The 18,776-nt window shown below is 41.0% G+C and overlaps 1 protein-coding gene across 2 annotated transcripts in view; it reads left to right on the top strand.

Moving 5' to 3' along the window:
- The window catches only part of BMP5 (bone morphogenetic protein 5), a 54,946-nt gene that overhangs the window by 15,404 nt on the left and 20,766 nt on the right, over positions 1-18,776 (top strand). For both annotated transcript variants that reach the window (XM_081857253.1, XM_081857252.1), the window contains 2 exons: positions 11,261-11,453; positions 15,444-15,592. In XM_081857253.1, the coding sequence (XP_081713379.1) occupies positions 11,261-11,453; positions 15,444-15,592 (342 nt within the window). The remainder of the gene's footprint in view (positions 1-11,260; positions 11,454-15,443; positions 15,593-18,776) is intronic.

Here is an 18,776-nt window from a genome sequence, read left to right as displayed (position 1 = left end):
TAGTCTTTTCACAAATGGTCCACACAAATTTTCAAATTGACACATACCTGATTCAGAAATTGTGTGACTGTTTTTTCTAGCTGAATGGAAGTCAAATGCTCTGGTGAGGTAGTGCATAAGTAAGAGCAGACCTTGGTTATGAAAAAATTCAAGGAAAATGAGTTATGAGTATTATTGGAATCAGTGCTTTGCAAAGAACCTGACACATTCAATAGCAGTGAAGATTTCTGAGCCTTCATTGTATCTGGGTGGGGGGTGTCAAGCAGATTTTTATTTTTTTGTGTATTTCACTAATCTCCAGGCTGATTTGAACTGACATGCTCACTTGTAGGTTTTTTTGAAAACTCTGCTATTAATGGGTCTTTCTTTTTTGCTACTGAACAAAAGTAAAGTCAAGTAGAAAACAGTAGACTGTAACCAAAGCAACATAACGTGAACTTGATTTTCCTCTTATTTTTCAACCTTAGCAGGCTGAATAATTTATTTGACTTATACGCAATTATAGACTTACCTTACCCTTTTACTAATCAGGAACAGTATAGCAGAAGCTGGCTCCCTAACAGGACATGATTTAAATGTGGAAAATTTGACTTCCCAACTTGAAACAGGAGCTTAGTGTATTCCGATCCATACCTGAATGATATTAATTTCTCTTAGTTTTCCTTACTGAAAAGGTAGTGTTAGCGTCATTCTTTAGAGGGCTCTCTGTTTTGAGGGAGGGAAATTAGTATTACAGTCTGAGTGTACCATACTTTGTGTATTTATGACCTAGGGAACTAGTTTGTGATCTAAAGGCTTTTATTTAATTAAATTTCAAATGTAAAATTGACTCGGATCCCACAGCAAATCAAGTCTAAGGACTGGCAAGATCTGGCTGCAAGACTTTAGGTCTGAACAATCTAGAAGCTAATATTTTTAGATCTATTTAAATTTGTGAAGTAAGTGTTCTTGCAAAGTTGGCAAATGAGCTGAGCTGTCTTGGAAGTATGTTGCTAAGATCTGGCAAATCGGCACCTGAAAAGTTTATAATAATTGCCAGTGGTGTTTACTTTTTTATTATGGAGAAACAGAACAGTACAAAGCTAACATGACCCCTCAGATTTCAGCACAGGAACAAGTGGGATTAGTCTGAAAACTGGCTATCTTCTGAGAATTGAAGTTTTGACGGATCTGGGTTTTGGTGGCAGAATGAGATCCAGAATTACACCCTCAAATGCATTCCCGCCCCAGAGCACAGCAATGCTTTGCGAAAGGCCCCCAATTTAACATTAACATAAGGAAAGCTGAATTCTGCTGACTGGGAAGAATTATAAGAAGAAACTACACATGATGTTAATGATGTGAGTAGCAATCAGGAAGGAAATGAGGTGCATCAGATGAAGATGATTGCCCTTGGAAGCACAGCACCTAGGGAAGCAAGGTTTAAGTCCTGCAGTATTGATTTAAAAATCTCACACTGTCCTGCTAAGAAGGACTAAACCTTTTCCCTGTCATGCTTCATTCCTGAGGACACTCCACTCCACAACAGGTACAGTGGTGCCTCGCAAGACGAAAATAATCCGTTCCGCGAGTCTCTTCGTCTAGCGGTTTTTTCGTCTTGCGAAGCATCCCTATTAGCGGATTAGCGCGCTTAGCGGCTTAGCGGCTTGGAAAAAGGGGGGGGGAGGGAAAAAAACTCGCAAGACTCGCAAGACTCGCAAGACGTTTTCGTCTTGCGAAGTAAGCCCATAGGGAAATTCGTCTTGTGAAGCGCCTCGAAAAACGGAAAACCCTTTCGTCTAGCGGGTTTTTCGTCTTGCGAGGCATTCGTCTTGCGGGGCACCACTGTATTTACCGGTAAGTATTTTAAGAACCTTCAATGTGATTGCTAATCCTGTTACATGTAACAGGGTGAATCATTTTTACTTCCTGGTCTAGAGGATGCATACCCTCCAACATTTCTCCGATGAAAATAGGGATGTCCTGTTCCATAATAATAGTAATAATAATACCCCACCTGTCTGTCTGGGTTGCCCCAGCCACTCTGGGCAGCTTCTAACATATATGAAAACATAATAAAACATTAAACATTTAAAAACTTCCCTTGGGTGTCTTCTAAAGATTGTATAATTACTTATCTCCTTGGCTTGGGGGGTTGTATAACTCCACACCCTCCAACATTCTCTGATGAAAACAGGGACTCCCTAAGGAAAAGCGGGACGTTCTGGGATCAGATCAGAAACTGGGATGGCTTCTGTAAATCCAGGACTGTCCCTGGAATATAGGGACACTTAGAGGGTCTGGAGGATGATGAGGGGGTGGGGAGGTTACTAAGACACATCCTTTTTTTGCAGATCACCATACAGTGGTACCTCGGGTTAAGTACTTAATTCGTTCCAGAGGTCTGTACTTAACCTGAAACTGTTCTTAACCTGAAGCACCACTTTAGCTAATGGGGCCTCCTGCTGCTGCCGTGCCGCCAGAGCACGATTTCTGTTCTCATCCTGAAGCAAAGTTTTTAACCCGAGGTAATACTTCTGGGTTAGCGGAGTCTGTAACCTGAAGTGTATGTAACCCGAGGTACCACTGTACACAGGAACATATGCAGAGTGGGCAGGTGTTAGGGTAGTCCAGGATTATTCATCTAGGACGTCAAAAAAATCTTTGTGTCTGTATCATACAGAGCAAAGTAGTCATATGAAAAATGAAAATGAAACCAAAGCCAGCCACGGAAGTGATGGGGTCTGCTCTGTAAAATTTTATGAATGTGAAATATTCTGAAATAAAGCACACTGCTGTATTGCTATGGATCAGCTACATTCTAGAACAGATGGACCCAGTGGATTCCTGAACTGCAACTCCTGCTGTTACTTATAGTGGCTGGAGCTGATAGAAGTTGTAGGCCAACTGTCAGTATATGGAAACATCACCGCTGCAGACAGCCAGATTGTTGACATCACATGATGCGCCTATCTGTGGGAAAGAAGAATTTCCCCGGACGTTCACAGACTGGATAAGTCTTTGTGAAGAGTGTAATTTGAAACCTTCCGACTGCGCAGGAAGTTTGTCAGACGTGCTAGAAGATCTGAACTGAAAGGACGTATTTTTCTGTAGTGCTGTAATGTCAGGAATAAACATCATGTAAATAGATTTCTGACTTATTTTCTTTCCCCTGCGGAAGCAGGAGGAGGGTGTGTGCATTTTACCCACGCTTGGGAAAATGTCGCCTATCAAAATCTCCCTGGTCTGTCTGGATATCAGCCAGAGGAGGTTATCGGTAAGCAAGCTCAGAGGACAGTGAGAGGGGCCAGCCTCTATGGAGGGGGCTTGCACCAACAACATCAGGAGGGCTCCATGCTGGGATTACTTGAGAGTTTTGTAGATTAGTACTCTAGGACAAAGATCCATGGACCACCAAGTGGTTTGCAAGAGTCTGTGGCATGTCTGTAAAAATGATAACGGAATTTAAGTGGTCCATGGGAAGAAATGTTTAGGAACCACTGACTAATGCTGTATAATTCTGCAATATGGATGCTTTTTGATCTTGAGACACATAACATCATAATATAGCAGCTAAATATATTAATTAGTCTACAAAGGAATGGACAGAGTTCAGCAGGCTCTAAGAAATATCTATAAATATCTAGCTTTGTAGTCTCTGTGTTACAGTACTAATATTTTCCTTGATTTCTGGTTTCCAGACATCTTATCAAGCCAATCCATTCATTCTTTTTAAAAGTTCTGATGCTGGTAAGGATCAGACTAGCGTAAGGAAAGACAAGGTGTCATTTCCCCCACTTAAAATCAACAACTGTAATGCCTTCCAGAATTTAATAATTAGGGAGGCAGCTGCAACGTCGCGCTTGTTTTGCCTTGCAAAACATCTACATATGACTTGGAAAGTAAAAGGAAATTATAAATGGAATGAATAACACATGTTTACAAATTAACTTTTCATCGAAACCTTGCTTTATGGGGTGATATGGTTTCCTTGATTGAAATACATTGTTGTTTTCACATGGGTGATTTTAAATGGGGGCTTTAAAAATTGCGAAAAGTAAAGGAAAGACACTGAGAACACTCTTTAATAAAGGCAAGTTTAGGGTTAAATGGTTTACAGAAGTACAGGCCTAAATCATATGCTTGTTGGAGTCTGTACTGGTGGATTTATAGATATGCACATTATGTGCAAAATTAGGGCTCTCTGCATTTGACAGCCCCCCAAGTTATTAGTATACAGTGGTACCTCGGGTTAAGAACTTAATTCGTTCTGGAGGTCCGTACTTAACCTGAAACTGTTCTTAACCTGAAGCACCACTTTAGCTAATGGGGCCTCCCGCTGCTGCCACGCGATTTCTGTTCTCATCCTGAAGCAAAGTTCTTAACCCAAGGTACTATTTCTGGGTTAGTGGAGTCTGTAACCTGAAGTGTCCGTAACCTGAAGTGTCTGTAACCCGAGGTACCACTGTACATTGCTCATTGAGAGGATACCTTTGGGTACAATGATTTACCATGGTTGAATTCTAGTATTTTAGTTTGTTGCACTGTTTCCACTCATCATTTCTCCTATTCCCTGATTAAAGTCACTGGAGGCTGCTCCATTAGGATGGGGTTGCCAGCTCAGTGCCTGCAAAGGCCTTGGTTGAAACCCCAGAACAGGGATGCCAGATTCTGAGCTTGCTTTCTTTCTTTTTTAGTATGTCTCTTGCCCTTCTAGAAAGAAAATTATGAAGCATAATGCACAGGTACCCTTCTAAGCAATTTCTGTTAAATGAGCCAGCCTGGCTGCTCCTGCCTTTCAGTGTCTTTAGCCAATGAGTGAAATCAGAGCTGTGATTGATAAGTGTGTTGTTTGGACACCGGGCAATAGGAATCCCTTGGATTTATAATTGTGTAAGTGGAGTAATTTCACTGGAGCCTGTGGCATCAGGGACCCCAGACTTCAAGTTTTCATTTAAAGAGGAAAAAAAGTCCCTAGTTCTTCTGGAAAGAAAGTTAGGAAACATAATGTTCAGGCAACCTTCTAAGCTTGGGGGCAACAAACCCAACACAAGCAGAGGGATGAGTATAATGTTTTTTCTGGCTCTGCAGCACAGAACCCGTGATGGAGATGGAAAGAAGATCCATCCTCTTCTGGATTCACCTACTTACAACTCCAGTTGGCTATGATGCTGATTCCTCCACTCATTTCTGGAGGGAAGGATTTATGATGCTGATTCCTCCACTCATTTCTGGAAGGAAGGATTTGTCTGAGCAGTTGTCATGGGACAAAGATGGAGAGGAGATGATGGATGGGTGCCACCTCTTTGGTTTTAGGAAGGATGTCAGGGTGTGGGAAGTGTTGAGGCCATTCCACCTCCCCTCCTTTGGCTGCCCATGGCAGGGCTTTCTGAAAAGAGGGGAGCTAAAGATGTCCTGTAAATGTTTGCCTTCTCTTTGCTTTGCTGCCCACAGGCCTCATGGAAGAAGAAGCAGGTAGCGGCTCTCTGCATGGGGGAGTTTCAGGGGGAAGTGTGCGCGTTTGTGTAACAGTGGAGGAAGAAGTGCAGGATCCATCCATTTCCTGCTCTATTTGCTTTGCTGCCTGTCAGCCACATGGAACAGTGGGTAGGCTTTTAAAGAAGTGTATGTATGTTAGGGTGGGAACTAAAATTGCGATAGTCATCTGTTGCTCATTTTGCTGCCTGCCAGCCATGTGACATGCAGCTGCTTGAAAGTGTGTATGTAGGAACAAATGTTGTAGTGCTTGTTTGCTGTTATGGAGCAGATAATTATGGTTTCTAGTTAGGGATCCAATAGGGTTTTTTTGTTTCGTTTTTGTTTTGTTGCTTTCCCCAAGAAGACCCACAGTTTATTGCTGAAGCGGAACAAATGTCAATCCACAGACAACCCAAATGATGTTTGTTCCAGTTCAGCAGTGAACCACAGGTTTTACCAGGCAACCCACCCCCGCCCCAATCTTGTACCCCTGGCTAGAAATCACAGGACAAATGGGCTATCAGTTGACTATGAGGGCGAGTGGAAAATATGGTAACTTTCCTGTTCCTGTTGCATGCTGTACAGCTGGGATGATTCCAGAACTGTTCAATGCAGTGGCAGGGAACTCAATGTAAAGGCATCATAATCACCATCACATTTCCCCTGACTGTTCCCAGTTTTGTTTTGTGGGGGGAGCCCAGTGCTGAGGAACCACCACCTCCTTTTTCTGAAGTTGTTGTTTTGTGGGGAGCAAGCCCGGCACCATCGTCATTATCACCTTTCCCCAAATTGTTCCCAGGTTGTTTGAAGAATGAGGAGCACAGTGCAAAGGCAGAAACATTATTATCATTTCCTCATACACACCTAATTTTGATATAGCCACATTTATTTGGGTCAGTGTTTCACAAACTGAGGTCTCCCGTTGTTTTTGGACTACAATTCCCATCATCTCTGACCACTGGTCCTGCTAGCTAGGGATGATGGGAGTTGTAGTCCAAAAACAGCTAGAGACTCAAGTTTTGGAAACACTGATTTTGGTCAATCAATAGGACCCCTCGAAAAAGTTGTACACAAGGCCCATAGACCAGAAATACATCACCATGTCTGCAGATGAGTCTCTGCCAAGGACCAAATTGTTAGGTCTATTTCTTTTCAGGGCAGGGAGGAGTGTGGGGTTCACAGTGCTTGCAATAGGAGCACCTAGTGCTTTGACCTTGGTTTTAGTAGCTAAGGAAACCTGCACGGAAGTAGCAGAGATTGAGAGTTCTAGGGGTCATTTTGTTTAGTTGCTCCTTATCTATAATGTGTCTGAATATTTTAAAACTCTATGAACCAATTTAGCCTTAGGCTCTAAAAGAAATCGAAAATATAATGTAATCTTAAAGATAATAAAATACACTTTTCCAGATAGATGAGTGTGCAAGAAAATTCATTTCTCCCTAGCTCTAGTAATTTTGGAAACTGAGCAGTTAAAGCTTTTGATACCCCTTTCAAAAGATTAGGTAAGATTAGCCCTGCAAAAGAAGATAATAGCATAAATATAGATTTTGCAACACTGAATATATATATTACACATTTATGTTTTAAAAAGCCCAATGAAAGATTAACATCTAATTTTAAGGAAAAAAGTAAGGGGGGAAATAGGGAAACAAGGAAAGTAATAGGTGTGCAAAACTAGGGGAAAATACTACTTAAAGCTACTTCCAGATGAATCCACACTTTGTGGGCAGTATATTGAGAGAGGGTGATTATTAAGATACGTTATGAAGCTCCATCCAATACCCACATAGTCCTCAGGATCTGCAGTTCCCCATAGCACACACACATAAATTGTGCAACATGTAAAGTCTTTTTGAGCCAGTTATCAACTGTGATGTTTGTTTCTAATTTCTGTTCGGAGCAAAGGGATGCGAACAAAAACAGACACTGATTCCTACATACGTGCATTTTAGAAGTTGTGGTCCGACCAGAATGAGATGGAGATCATGTTTTTACCATTTGTCCTAGCTCTGACAATTTGGTATGATTCGTTCAGCATTGACTTGCTCTTGGCGCTGCATTTCTGGAACTAGTGTGACTTTGCTTTCAGAGTAATCCACGTTCAACTGATCCAGGTTGCAGCCAAATTGTCTTGCTGGCAGGCGGAGGGGCATGTAAACAGAACCTCTCTTGTGGCAGATCAGGAAACTGACCCCTATGGACTCTGGCTGACCCACACTAGAACCACCTGCAGCTGGAGGCAACACTGTTATGGGACTGTGGCACACACACACAGCCCCAAGTTTATGGCTTGGATTATGTGGGTTATTCCTAGGGGGCTAATATGTGAATACTTCCACCTTGGACAAGGGATTAGATTTGGTGGCCTCTTGCTCCTTTCATAGCTTTGTAATTCAATGAGTTCAAATATTGGCAGCATGGTGCATAATATATTCAAGCAATCACAGCTCATATATTTTTGATTTAAAGTGCCTGAAGAAAAAAATAATACATGTAGTCCTTCATTACGATCTAATTCCCTTTTCTACTTTGTGGAAGTTCTTTCTTTCTCATGCATCACTTAGGATTCCTGAAGAAGAATCAAAGACGTGTGGGTGAGAGCAGGTTGAAGGTGGGAGATAGAGAAAGGGACAGAGAGCTGTTTGATGTTTCTGTCTGTTCCCAGTAACACAATAACTAATTCCTGGGGCCTCTGCCCTTTGAGTGTGTAGGAACCAGAGTCCTTGCATTTATCTGAGACTTATCTGTCACCTACCACATTTGATATCTCCAGCCTCTGCTTTTAATTATCATTCATCAGAAAGAGCACTCAGTAATTTCAAGAGGAAACTCTTGAGACCTTTGACCTGAGCTTGTCAGATAACCCAAAGTATTCACTGAAGATAAACTATCATTTCATTGGGTTCAAGATGTAAACATGTGCACTTTGTTCTGTGTCAGCTTACAGTAACCTCCGTCACCTAGAGGTGGTTGGTACAGACTGGTTTACTTTTCTGCTTCTGCAGAGAATATAGTGAGTCAGGTTCAGCCATCCCCTATCACATAATATTTAATAGATTTAAGAGTCATATAAAGCTGTCCTAACAGAAAGCAGGAGACATTTGTAAAGTGTTAGAGCTATTATGCATGTGAATTAATTTCAGGTCTTGCTCACGATTGCATTTTCAGATTTAAAAAAAAAACCATATATAACAACATAATAATACCTGACACATTAAAAGCTTCCCTATACAAGGCTGCCTTCAGGTGTCTTCTAAAGCTTATACTGTAAGTGTTTTAAAATTCCTGGTTTTATTTCCTACTTTAATTTTCCCCAGTAACTTGTTTTTTCATGTTTGTTTGTTTTATGGCATTTTAAATGAATATTTGAGACTCTGGTAAACCTGCTTAGAGGCCTTTTGTTCTAGTAAGTGACATTTGAATTTTGTTGACTGAAATAAATAATAAAAAATAAATAGGCAGCAGCCTATTGTTCTCATCTGCCTCCTTCCTCATTCTGTCCTCACAAGGCATCATTTGAACAGGAAATATTGATATGAGTTGGAGGCAGGTAGCTCTGCACGCTGCTCCCAACACCCACATCCCCTGCCTGGTCAGCCCCACACATTCTTGTGTTGAACAGGGAAGATCTGAAGGGGGCTTCTACCAACTTTCAGTTGAATGCAAGTAGAAAATCTGTGTGATTGGGAAACGGGCTTTCTCAGATTTCCTGATTATGCATGCTTGTGTTCAATCAAATGCATGCAAGGAGTCCTCTTCAGCCCTACCCAGCTCAAGATATAGGAAGGTTGGAAACATAGGGCAGGACTCAAATACAAAAGCTTTGCAGGTGAGGCTGGTGCACAAAGCTCTGTGCTTCCTACTCATGTTAATAGTTCCTGTTCAGCTCTAATACCTGAACAGGGTTAAAGAGAAGGCTCTGCTGCAGCTGTCTGAACACGGTTATCTCTCCCTGATGTCCCCTGAAAACTTGAAAAGAATCAAGGATTGATTGCCACACCAGGAGGCTTCCCTTTGAACAGCACATAGCCCCCAAAATATTGAGAATTCTGCTGTATTTGTTGTTGGAACCATTAGCTATATGCAATACTGAAAGACCAACGAAAGGACTTGGCACCAGTTTTACTCATAAAACATGATGTGCTCCGTTTCCTTGAACACATTGAAAAGCATTTCAGTGCTAATGTAACAACGTTTTAATTTCACTAAGACAGTTCTGCAGCTTCTTAAGAGACATTTAAGTGTGGTTGCGTCTTTGTAAAGAGGGCAAGTTTATCTTGGTACATTTTCCTCCCTTCAGTTTCGCAGCCTGAAATATAGTTCCCAAATCAGGTGTTTCCTGCTTCTTTTCTCTCACATTCCCTATCTTATGACAGCAGGATAACCTATTTATACGTGTCTGTTGAAGTTTCTTGTTAGCAATAAAATCAAACCCTTTAAAAAATATTTCAACCCAAGTGCCCTATTACGGGTCCTAGTATAGGTTATTTAGCCCAGAAGCTTAAGATTCCTTGTCATGTTGAAAAAAAGTTAACATCCTTAATGGATGGCCGAATTTATTTATGGCTTAGCTATTCTGAACAGCATAAAGCCAAAATTATTGCCTGACTTGCATAGTAATGGCAAAATAAACTAAAACATCAAGGAATGGTTTTTAAAATTATTATTAAAGAGTATTAGGAAGATATTTGGAGGTGTTTATGCTTAATGGGGTGTGTGTGTGATTTGACTGCTAAACATAGTGTTTGTGTGCATTAGTTTCTTTTGACTTCCAAGTGTATCTTTAACGAAACCTAACACCCCAGCCCAAATCCAAGATCCACCAGGGTGAGCAAGTTTGGAATAGGCAGAACTTTGGCTTTCCCAGCTGAGCCAGGGATCAGCTGGGCTATGCCAATGTAAGTCACACAACCTGCTTTAGCAGAAGCTATGCTGGCTCAGCTGGTGGAACCTACTCTGGTGTAAGTTCCCCCAAAGGCGTTCCAGGGACATGGCAGGGATGGGATGGAACAAGAAGAGTCTTATACCTATTCCAAACCTCTTTCATCTCATTCACATGACCTGGGAACCTGATGGAATATATGTTGGTAAAAAGAGGGTACAATAAAACTCTGTTTTAAAGGTTTGTTTCCCTTTTACCAAGCTTGGATTAGCTCAGGTGGCAGTAGTCACACTTCTGAATGGTGTCTGGAATAGGGGGAACTTACACCAACTTAACTTAAAACCAGCATTAAGTTCCACTGGCTTCATATCCTTTGGATTGCTCTGCTAATCTGGAGTCAGGCATCCTGGTCCAGCCGAGCAAATCCCCATGAGAACAGACTTCTCCTACGCACTCAGTCAATGCAAATGCACATCTGGGTGTAAATTAGTCTTTTGCCCTGTTATAGAATTATGCCTTAGCTGGCTTCTTCTTTTCTTCATTCTCAGATGCTGCCTTCAGTAATACACACCAAGATAATCAGCAAATAATTCCTACATGTATACAGAGCAAAACCAAACTCATTGCCTTAGTTCTTCGGTAACTTTTTATTTGCCCCACATTTTTAGGCCATATATTTTTGTCATATTTCTTGATCTCCCTTCAGCTTTCTGCCTGCTGAAATGTTGAGTGCAATCACCATGGGCTTTCCTCTTTGACCTAATGACACTTCACTTGTATAATTCAGGAGTTGTGGTTTGGCTGTTAGTATAATTTCCCGTTGCCCTCTTTGTTTATGTTTTAAAGAATGTACAATGAATCCTGAATTAACTATGGGGTATGCATTTTTTTTTTTACCCTTTCATTGTTTTATTTTCACAGTTGAAAGGGACAAGGACTTTTCCCACCAACGAAGGCATTACAAAGAATTTCGATTTGACTTGACTCAGATCCCTCACGGAGAGGCAGTGACGGCGGCTGAATTCCGGATTTACAAGGATCGAAGTTACAGTCGATTTGAAAATGAAACTATTAAGATTAGCATTTATCAGATAATCAAGGAGTATCCAAACAGGTGCCTTCTTTTTCAAATTATTTTTCCATTTGCAGCAACAAGAGAGTTGAATCTCTACTTTATGCACCTGGGATGTATGCAAGTGCGGCAGTGACCTGCTTCAGTTGACATGGAAAGCCAAACTATGGCTTATGAGGACCTGATGAATGTGTGAGCTCCTGAAAAGGAGTGTGACTCCACCCCCTTCAATCTCAAACCTTTATTGGCATATTGATAATGTGATAAGCAGTACAGGGAGTCCAGTGGCTATTTTTGCTCCTGCGCTGCACTGATCCAGGCCAAGGTTTGACTTAGCATACCATCTAAATTCTAAACCCTGCCTCATGGTGAACCTCTCCCCTCATTTTATATGTAATTTTGCCTAATGTAATATACACATTTTTATCATTTTCTCTAACATAATGCTGTTTTGACCACCATATGCATTTTTATTTAACACACATTATTCAGCTGGAGAACTGCATTGCAAAATTCTGCAAAGTGCGAATTTAGAGCAGTAGCTATATTTCAGTTTCTGTATTGTTTCAGAAAGTGAGAATTGGTTAGGTCTGCCTTTCAATATGAACTGAATCAAATTCATTCCCTATCCCTACTATTTGTTTACTCCTGAGCAAGCTCTTCTATGCTTAGTGGTGCTTACTCACAGGTAAGTGTGGATAGAATTGCAGCCTAAGTGTCAGAATTTCGGTTGCGTTTATTTATCTGCACACATTCCAGCAGAGGAATACTTCCATTCCTTAAATCCTAAGAACACAAACTAGGGATTACATTCCCCTGAACACAGTGGGACTTAATTCTAACTAAACATACATAGGATTGTGCTGCATGAGGCAAGTAAACCAGGGTGGAAGTGAAGGGTTGCCCTTTCCTCCTGAATAATGTTTTGCTTTAGAATTTCATAGTGGTATGTGGCCGACCTCGTAAGACATCAGAACCCTAGATCATGACCTGGTATCATTTCAACATAAACCACTGACAAGGCTTGTTTCATGGCTAGGAGATAGCTGCTGGCAATTTGACTCAAAGGCAAATCAGATAACACATTTGTCACATTTTGATCCTGCACCTGCTGGTGCAGACTATCTCAGGAAACGTCTGCTTACAGAATCCTGTTTATGGGTACAGTGGCTGTGCAACCTATTCACAATATATCTGAGCATTACTTATCATACTAACTGGAACTGTCAACATCAGCGACTCAACATAAATATTCAGTTCTGCTCTGTAAGTCACACTCTGTAAGTCACACTCTGCCAAGGGGCCATGCCATTCTTCATGTTCATCTGGAATAGTAAACATACTTATGAATGGAAAAATAAAAAAGGTATACTTATGAATGGAAAAATAAAAAAAGGTATTACCTGTGAATTTTCCTTTAAGATCCCTTACCTGGACAGATTTCCATCCCACCTGTCACTGGCATTTCTTGGATCATGGCAGTGTTTTCACGTTAATGAAATAGTTTTTTCCTCAGCTCGTTATGATTCTCCTCAGCATTTTCATACTTGTTGTAGTATGTTGTGGTCAGCAGCTCAGCATGCTTGTTTGGAGTGGCAAATTTTATTCCAGGAGTGGCACTGGAGGAAGGGGTATCTCTTTCCTCATATGCCCTTTTAAAAATCATAATTACTCCCAACATGGGATGTATATACAATACTGGCTTAAAACACAGCTAGGTTATTCTTCAGGACACTGCAGGATAGATATGGATCATGGCTAACCTTGTGTGGACACCAGTTCCCAAACTAGGAGTAGGAGTGCACAGGGTGAAGAATAAATTGAGGTATGCGTTCCCAAGTGTGTGTGTTTGTGTGTGCCTGCATGCATGTGAATGCAGGTACCCCAAAAATTCATCTTTAGAAGGGTGAGTCTGATCACTAGAACTACCTCCTGAAATGACTATGCATGAGAAAGGACTAAGCACTCTTCACCCTGTGCAGCCAGAAATCTAGTAAAAATACATGCATACAGAAAACAATCAATCATACATGCATACAGAAAACAATCAATCAGGAGATTGTGGCATCATGTGGAACTTGAGCCCTCACTGAGGTGGTAACTGAACTGTACTGCTTTCAACAGTAGTTGAGGGAGGGCACACATTATTTAATGCTTCACACAGAAACGCTCCCTGCACTTAGAAAACAAGCATGTTTATGGGATGGCTAGGCTACAAGCTTGAGATGCTAGGTGTTTATGAGGAGCATGTGATACCCCTCCTCCAATCTGTAGCCTGAGGTGGGATAGCCCAAGCACAGGTTTCTCACCTCATTAAAAAAAATAGGCCTAAATCACCACAGAACTTTGCATTTTTCTCCCAGGGGTGTGTGCTCAGAACTTAAAGCTTCTGTGCATAATCGTGGGAATAAATAGAAGCTGGTGCTATGGCATTTCATTTGCCCTTTAGAAGGGGATGCTAGGCTTTCTGTGAAGTATGAAGGGGAAAGTTCAACCCAGCTCTTAACACTTATTCTTTTGTACCTCTGCACAGTGTGTAGTTTCATTTAAGCCCTGGAGAAAGTCCATGTGAGCCTAGCAAGTGCCTTTTACATCATACCCACACAGCCTGGCAAGTTTGGAAAAATAGGTTATATAGATCTGGATTCAAAACAGAGCCGTGGTTCCTAATACCAGCATGTCTGTTTTCAGCCTCTACCTGGAGTCTTTTTCTCCTAGTGGTTGGAAGCTTGAACAACCCATCTGTTGTACTGCTGCCCAGGGAGGGTGCCAGAAGGAAAATTCACAGGTATCCAATTTTCCAATTTCATCATGTAAATGATTAGTTAAGTTAACCGTTATGGATGAGCAAATGTAGGAATTACATGCACAATTTAAATGGCTAGTTTTGAAAAACACACATTGCCCTGAAATATGAATACGACAAGCCAAGTTTAATTTAACTGCAACAAGGGATATACTATATGGCTCAACTCTTATTTATTTTTACAGAACCAAGAGCTACATTTACTTTCTTAATCTAAACACTGTATAAGACTTTTGTGTGTGAGTGGAATAGCTTGTTGGGCATATTAAGCCATGAATGAACTTTTAAGATTAGATTTGCCACATCCACGCTCCTCACCATAAGTAATTTTTAATGCAAATATTCCATTAGTAAGAAGTGGGCAAAGTGATGATCTTTAGGTTTGGTGTTTCCAGAAATATCTGTGAGCTATAGAGCTAAAACATCTAAACTACTGACCGAGTTTGGAAAAGGTTTTGCTGTTGAGGCTCTAATGTCTACAAGTCCTATCTAGATTAATTGACCTGATTTTCAGTGTGGTTTTCATTGGACCCCACAGTAAACCAAATAAATATATAACTTTTCTCCTAATAATCATTGGGAGGGGGGAACTGCTCAAAATACCATTGGCATGTTCAAAAGCCTGATGCGTGTAGGGCTTTTCTGTTATTTTCTATGGATTGTGTCCAATGACATCCTTTGTGCACCGACAGAAGGCTCTTTGATCCAGCAGAGGTTTCCAGCAGTGTAACAGGGAAGGAGGCAAGTTTGATTGATTCGTCCCTCCACCTGCATATGGTTCTGAAGGGTCCCTCAATAATCATGGAACTGATGAGGGAGGGGACATGTGTGGAAATGCAGAAGGAGTGAGAAAATTGCCTCCATTTCACTGATAGAAGCCTCTGCTCGATCAAAGATAGATGTTTCATGTACAAACTGAAATTCTTCATTGCATATATATTACATGGAACTAGCAGAGCACAGCTAACAGACACAATACAGAAAAGATTTCCCTTAAGAGAAATGAAGAGTGTTTATGAATCACCGACGACAACTAAGATTGAAGTTCTCTGGTTTGTGGACCACAGCCTTTATTTCCAAAAGAAATGTCAGTGATGTCATCCACCCATTTTCAGCATTGCTGTTGCAATGCCAGGACAAATGCTTTACTGGCAGAAGCAAAGTCTAAATCCAAGACATAATTTACTTTTAATTTCTAAATGTTATCTCTTTATTTTCTAAACTAGGGACGCAGACCTGTTTCTGTTAGATACAAGACGGGCTCAAGCATTTGACGTTGGCTGGCTTGTGTTTGACATCACCGTGACCAGCAATCACTGGGTGATTAATCCACAGAATAATTTAGGATTGCAGCTCTGTGCAGAAATGATGGATGGTAAGCTACATTTACATAACTCATTCCAAAATAGATATTTTTCTTTCATTTTTTTGGTGGTTTTCCTGTCGTTTACGCACTTGTGGGATGCTCTACATTTTAGAATGTGTGAAAGACTCTGTAAACATAATTCATGTGACTCCACGTGGGAATCTGACTGACATGTGTAACCACTTACCATACAGATCCTTTGCATCATGTATTACTGTGCCAAAGCAGCACATTTCTGGTGATGACTGACAGTGGTGTTATGAAGCTGGTGTTATATGTAGCATAGATCCCAAGCCAGCAACTGATTTTGTTGGGTGGCCACTCTAAGGTGCTGGAGGGACAAGACCTATCCTTGACCTTCTACTCCTGCACAGCAGCCAGCTAGCAAGTTTCATTTCTATAATCAGGCCTCCTTCCACAGATCTCTTTGCTCTCTTTCTTGGGGCAGAGGATGGGGAAGACTGCAGCTATTAGAAGGCCAGGTTTTATACTGGGGCTTCCAGTTACTGACTCCCTTATGAACTATACTATATTTACCTGGGCAGAATAGATATCTATGCTGCATAAGGTCCATGAATTATACAAATTTTATGGACTCTATAACCTCTTGTCCTGTGATTTTTTTTACAATCCTCCATGTGAAGGTCCAATGGCCACATGACAAGGAAACCCTACTGGGCTTAACAGCAACTTTCTCTCTCTCTCTTCCTCTTGGTCCAGATCATGAGCAACTTGCAATGTGCAAGGAGGGAGGGCTGATTGGGAATAATGGAAATGCACACAGAGCTCTTAATGGCCGAAGTAAGCTGGACTGATTCTTCTGGTAATGGGGAAATACTGCATTTATTTTACTTACTGATGTAAGGTCTGCAAGCATTGTTTAAAATTTGCCTACAATTTGCCACCCTGGACTCCTTTGGGCGAAAGGGTGGAATAAAAATTAAATATATAATTAAAGAGGCAATGCGTTAGAAGGAATGACCTGACAACACCCTCGGCATTGGGGTTAGAGAGCCAGTGTGGTGTAGTGGTTAAGAGCGGTAGTCTCGTAATCTGGTGAACCGGGTTCGCGTCTCCGCTCCTCCACATGCAGCTGCTGGGTGACCTTGGGCTAGTCACACTTCTCTGAAGTCTCTCAGCCTCACTCACCTCACAGAGTGTTTGTTGTGGGGGAGGAAGGGAAAGGAGAATGTTAGCTGCTTTGAGACTCCTTAGGGTAGTGATAAAGCGGGATATCAAATCCAAACTCTTCTTCTCTTCTTCTTAGAGAGACAGAGTATCAGAGATTGTTACAATCTATATGTCTGGATTACAAGATTGGATAGAAAATGTGTATATCAGAAATGCAAAAAAAAAAATGCTAATCAATTTTTGTGAAGACTTTTTTATTTTTTAATTCATAAGCTGATGTGGAACCTTGGAAAACTGAACTTAAGGCTGTAAAAAATGGGAAATAGAGAGAAAACAAAACGACTGATTTTTCCATGCTGGTGGTAGTTTTGTCTAACCCAGCAGTTCATTGGCACATAATATATTGGATAAAAGATATTACAGTAACCTTGGAGATGGTGAACAAAATGCAGTAGCTCTTTCACCAGTACAACCACAGCTTTTTAAACCCTGAACTCGACAGAACTCAGTTCCAGCACCTCTCAGATGGGCACCATTGCCATTATAAGGGAGGCGTTCATATTGAGCTCCAGCACCTCTTTTTTAAAAAAATAGAAAAATAGCACTGAGTACAACATTGCAAGTCATGGTGTTTTCACTGATGCAGGGAACACATGCAGAATGTCCTACTTTTGCTGCAATTCAGACATGCACTTGCATAAGTCTCCTGTCTGGGCAGTGGCTCTGATTAGTGCAGGATTATGGCAGTGCAACTGAATTCATGTAAACAGGGGTCCTTTGCCTATATAAGTAAGTATAAATTTAGGTTTGCCATTTGTCTGGAGTTTCCTGGACACAGGCAGGATTCGGCCGTCAGAAACAGTGTCCGGGCACAAATCACTTAAATGTCAGAAGTGCAAATTTTTTAAATATCTCAAAAACTTCTCCTTGCCAAAAAGAAAGTTCACTTATTGAAATACGGCAGCCCTAATTAATCAATTACAAAGAAAGGTAATGGCTCAAAGCCCAAATAAACTCCAATAGGCTAGCTAGGAATAAGGTCAGTATAATATGTTAGTATAGATACTACCAAAGGAGTAAAATGATTGCATTGCCAGAACACAAACTGAAAACTCTATTTTTGGTTTTGGTGCTACCATTGGAAATCCTGACGGTTCAAATTAAATTAATAGACATAAGAAAACCTCAGTAAAGAGGGAAAAAATGTACTGTTGACTTTGGTCCAATGCACACAGCAATTGGGCCTGCGCTTGCTGCTTAAAAACTTCTGAGCAGGTTAATTGTGCTTTATAACATGATCAGAAAAGATAATTAAAACTCACATATGGAAATCGCTTGATCCTGTTGTGGCCGGTGACCCCAGGCAACTGACAAGAAGCTGAACCAGACAGGCATTTTTGTGAGCCACCACAGATACAGTGGTCCTGTGAAAGGGCCTTTGGAACAACAACAACAACAACAACAACAACATTCCATCAGTTTTACCTAATCTTTAAATGAAATTTCAAGCAATTGAAGTGTCCATTCATGCAAAAAGGAAACAGAAGCAGATTCCACTGAAATATATCTGATGTGGTGCTGGAGGGCTTTTGGTGCTAGTTTTTGTAGTCTTTTGAGCATAGAGAAATGTGGGTGATATGATCTAGTATGCAAATGGGCATGCACTCTGCTCTGAATGTAGGCTTTACCACACACCCAGATCACTGGTTAGCTTGTCTCATACCGTTGACAAAAGCCAGGGACTGCCTCTTCCAGTTGTAACATTGTCTGTGTAACCTAGATTTCAGCCCCATCACTTTTGCTGTGAGCTTTGGTCCTTAAGTCTTGTTGAATTAGAACAAATTCCTTATGGCTTTCCTTTGGGATTGTGGCTCTTAACTGTAAATCCTTTGTTATACTAGGAGAAGGAAAGAAAAATATGTGGTATGAAATAACCATATATTGAGAACATCTATTCTATGGGAAAATGTCTGGTTGTTATAGTTCATGTTTCTCCCCCGATAATGCTGAGAAAAGTACAAAAGGCCACATGGCATTGGAATCCATTTTTAAAAAATGATAT

Source organism: Podarcis erhardii (genome assembly GCF_964252035.2).
Source record: "Podarcis erhardii genome assembly, chromosome: 3".
Taxonomy (NCBI): domain Eukaryota; kingdom Metazoa; phylum Chordata; class Lepidosauria; order Squamata; family Lacertidae; genus Podarcis; species Podarcis erhardii.
The sequence above is the reverse complement of the archived record's forward strand: the minus strand, read 5'-3'. Positions and strand labels throughout refer to the sequence as shown.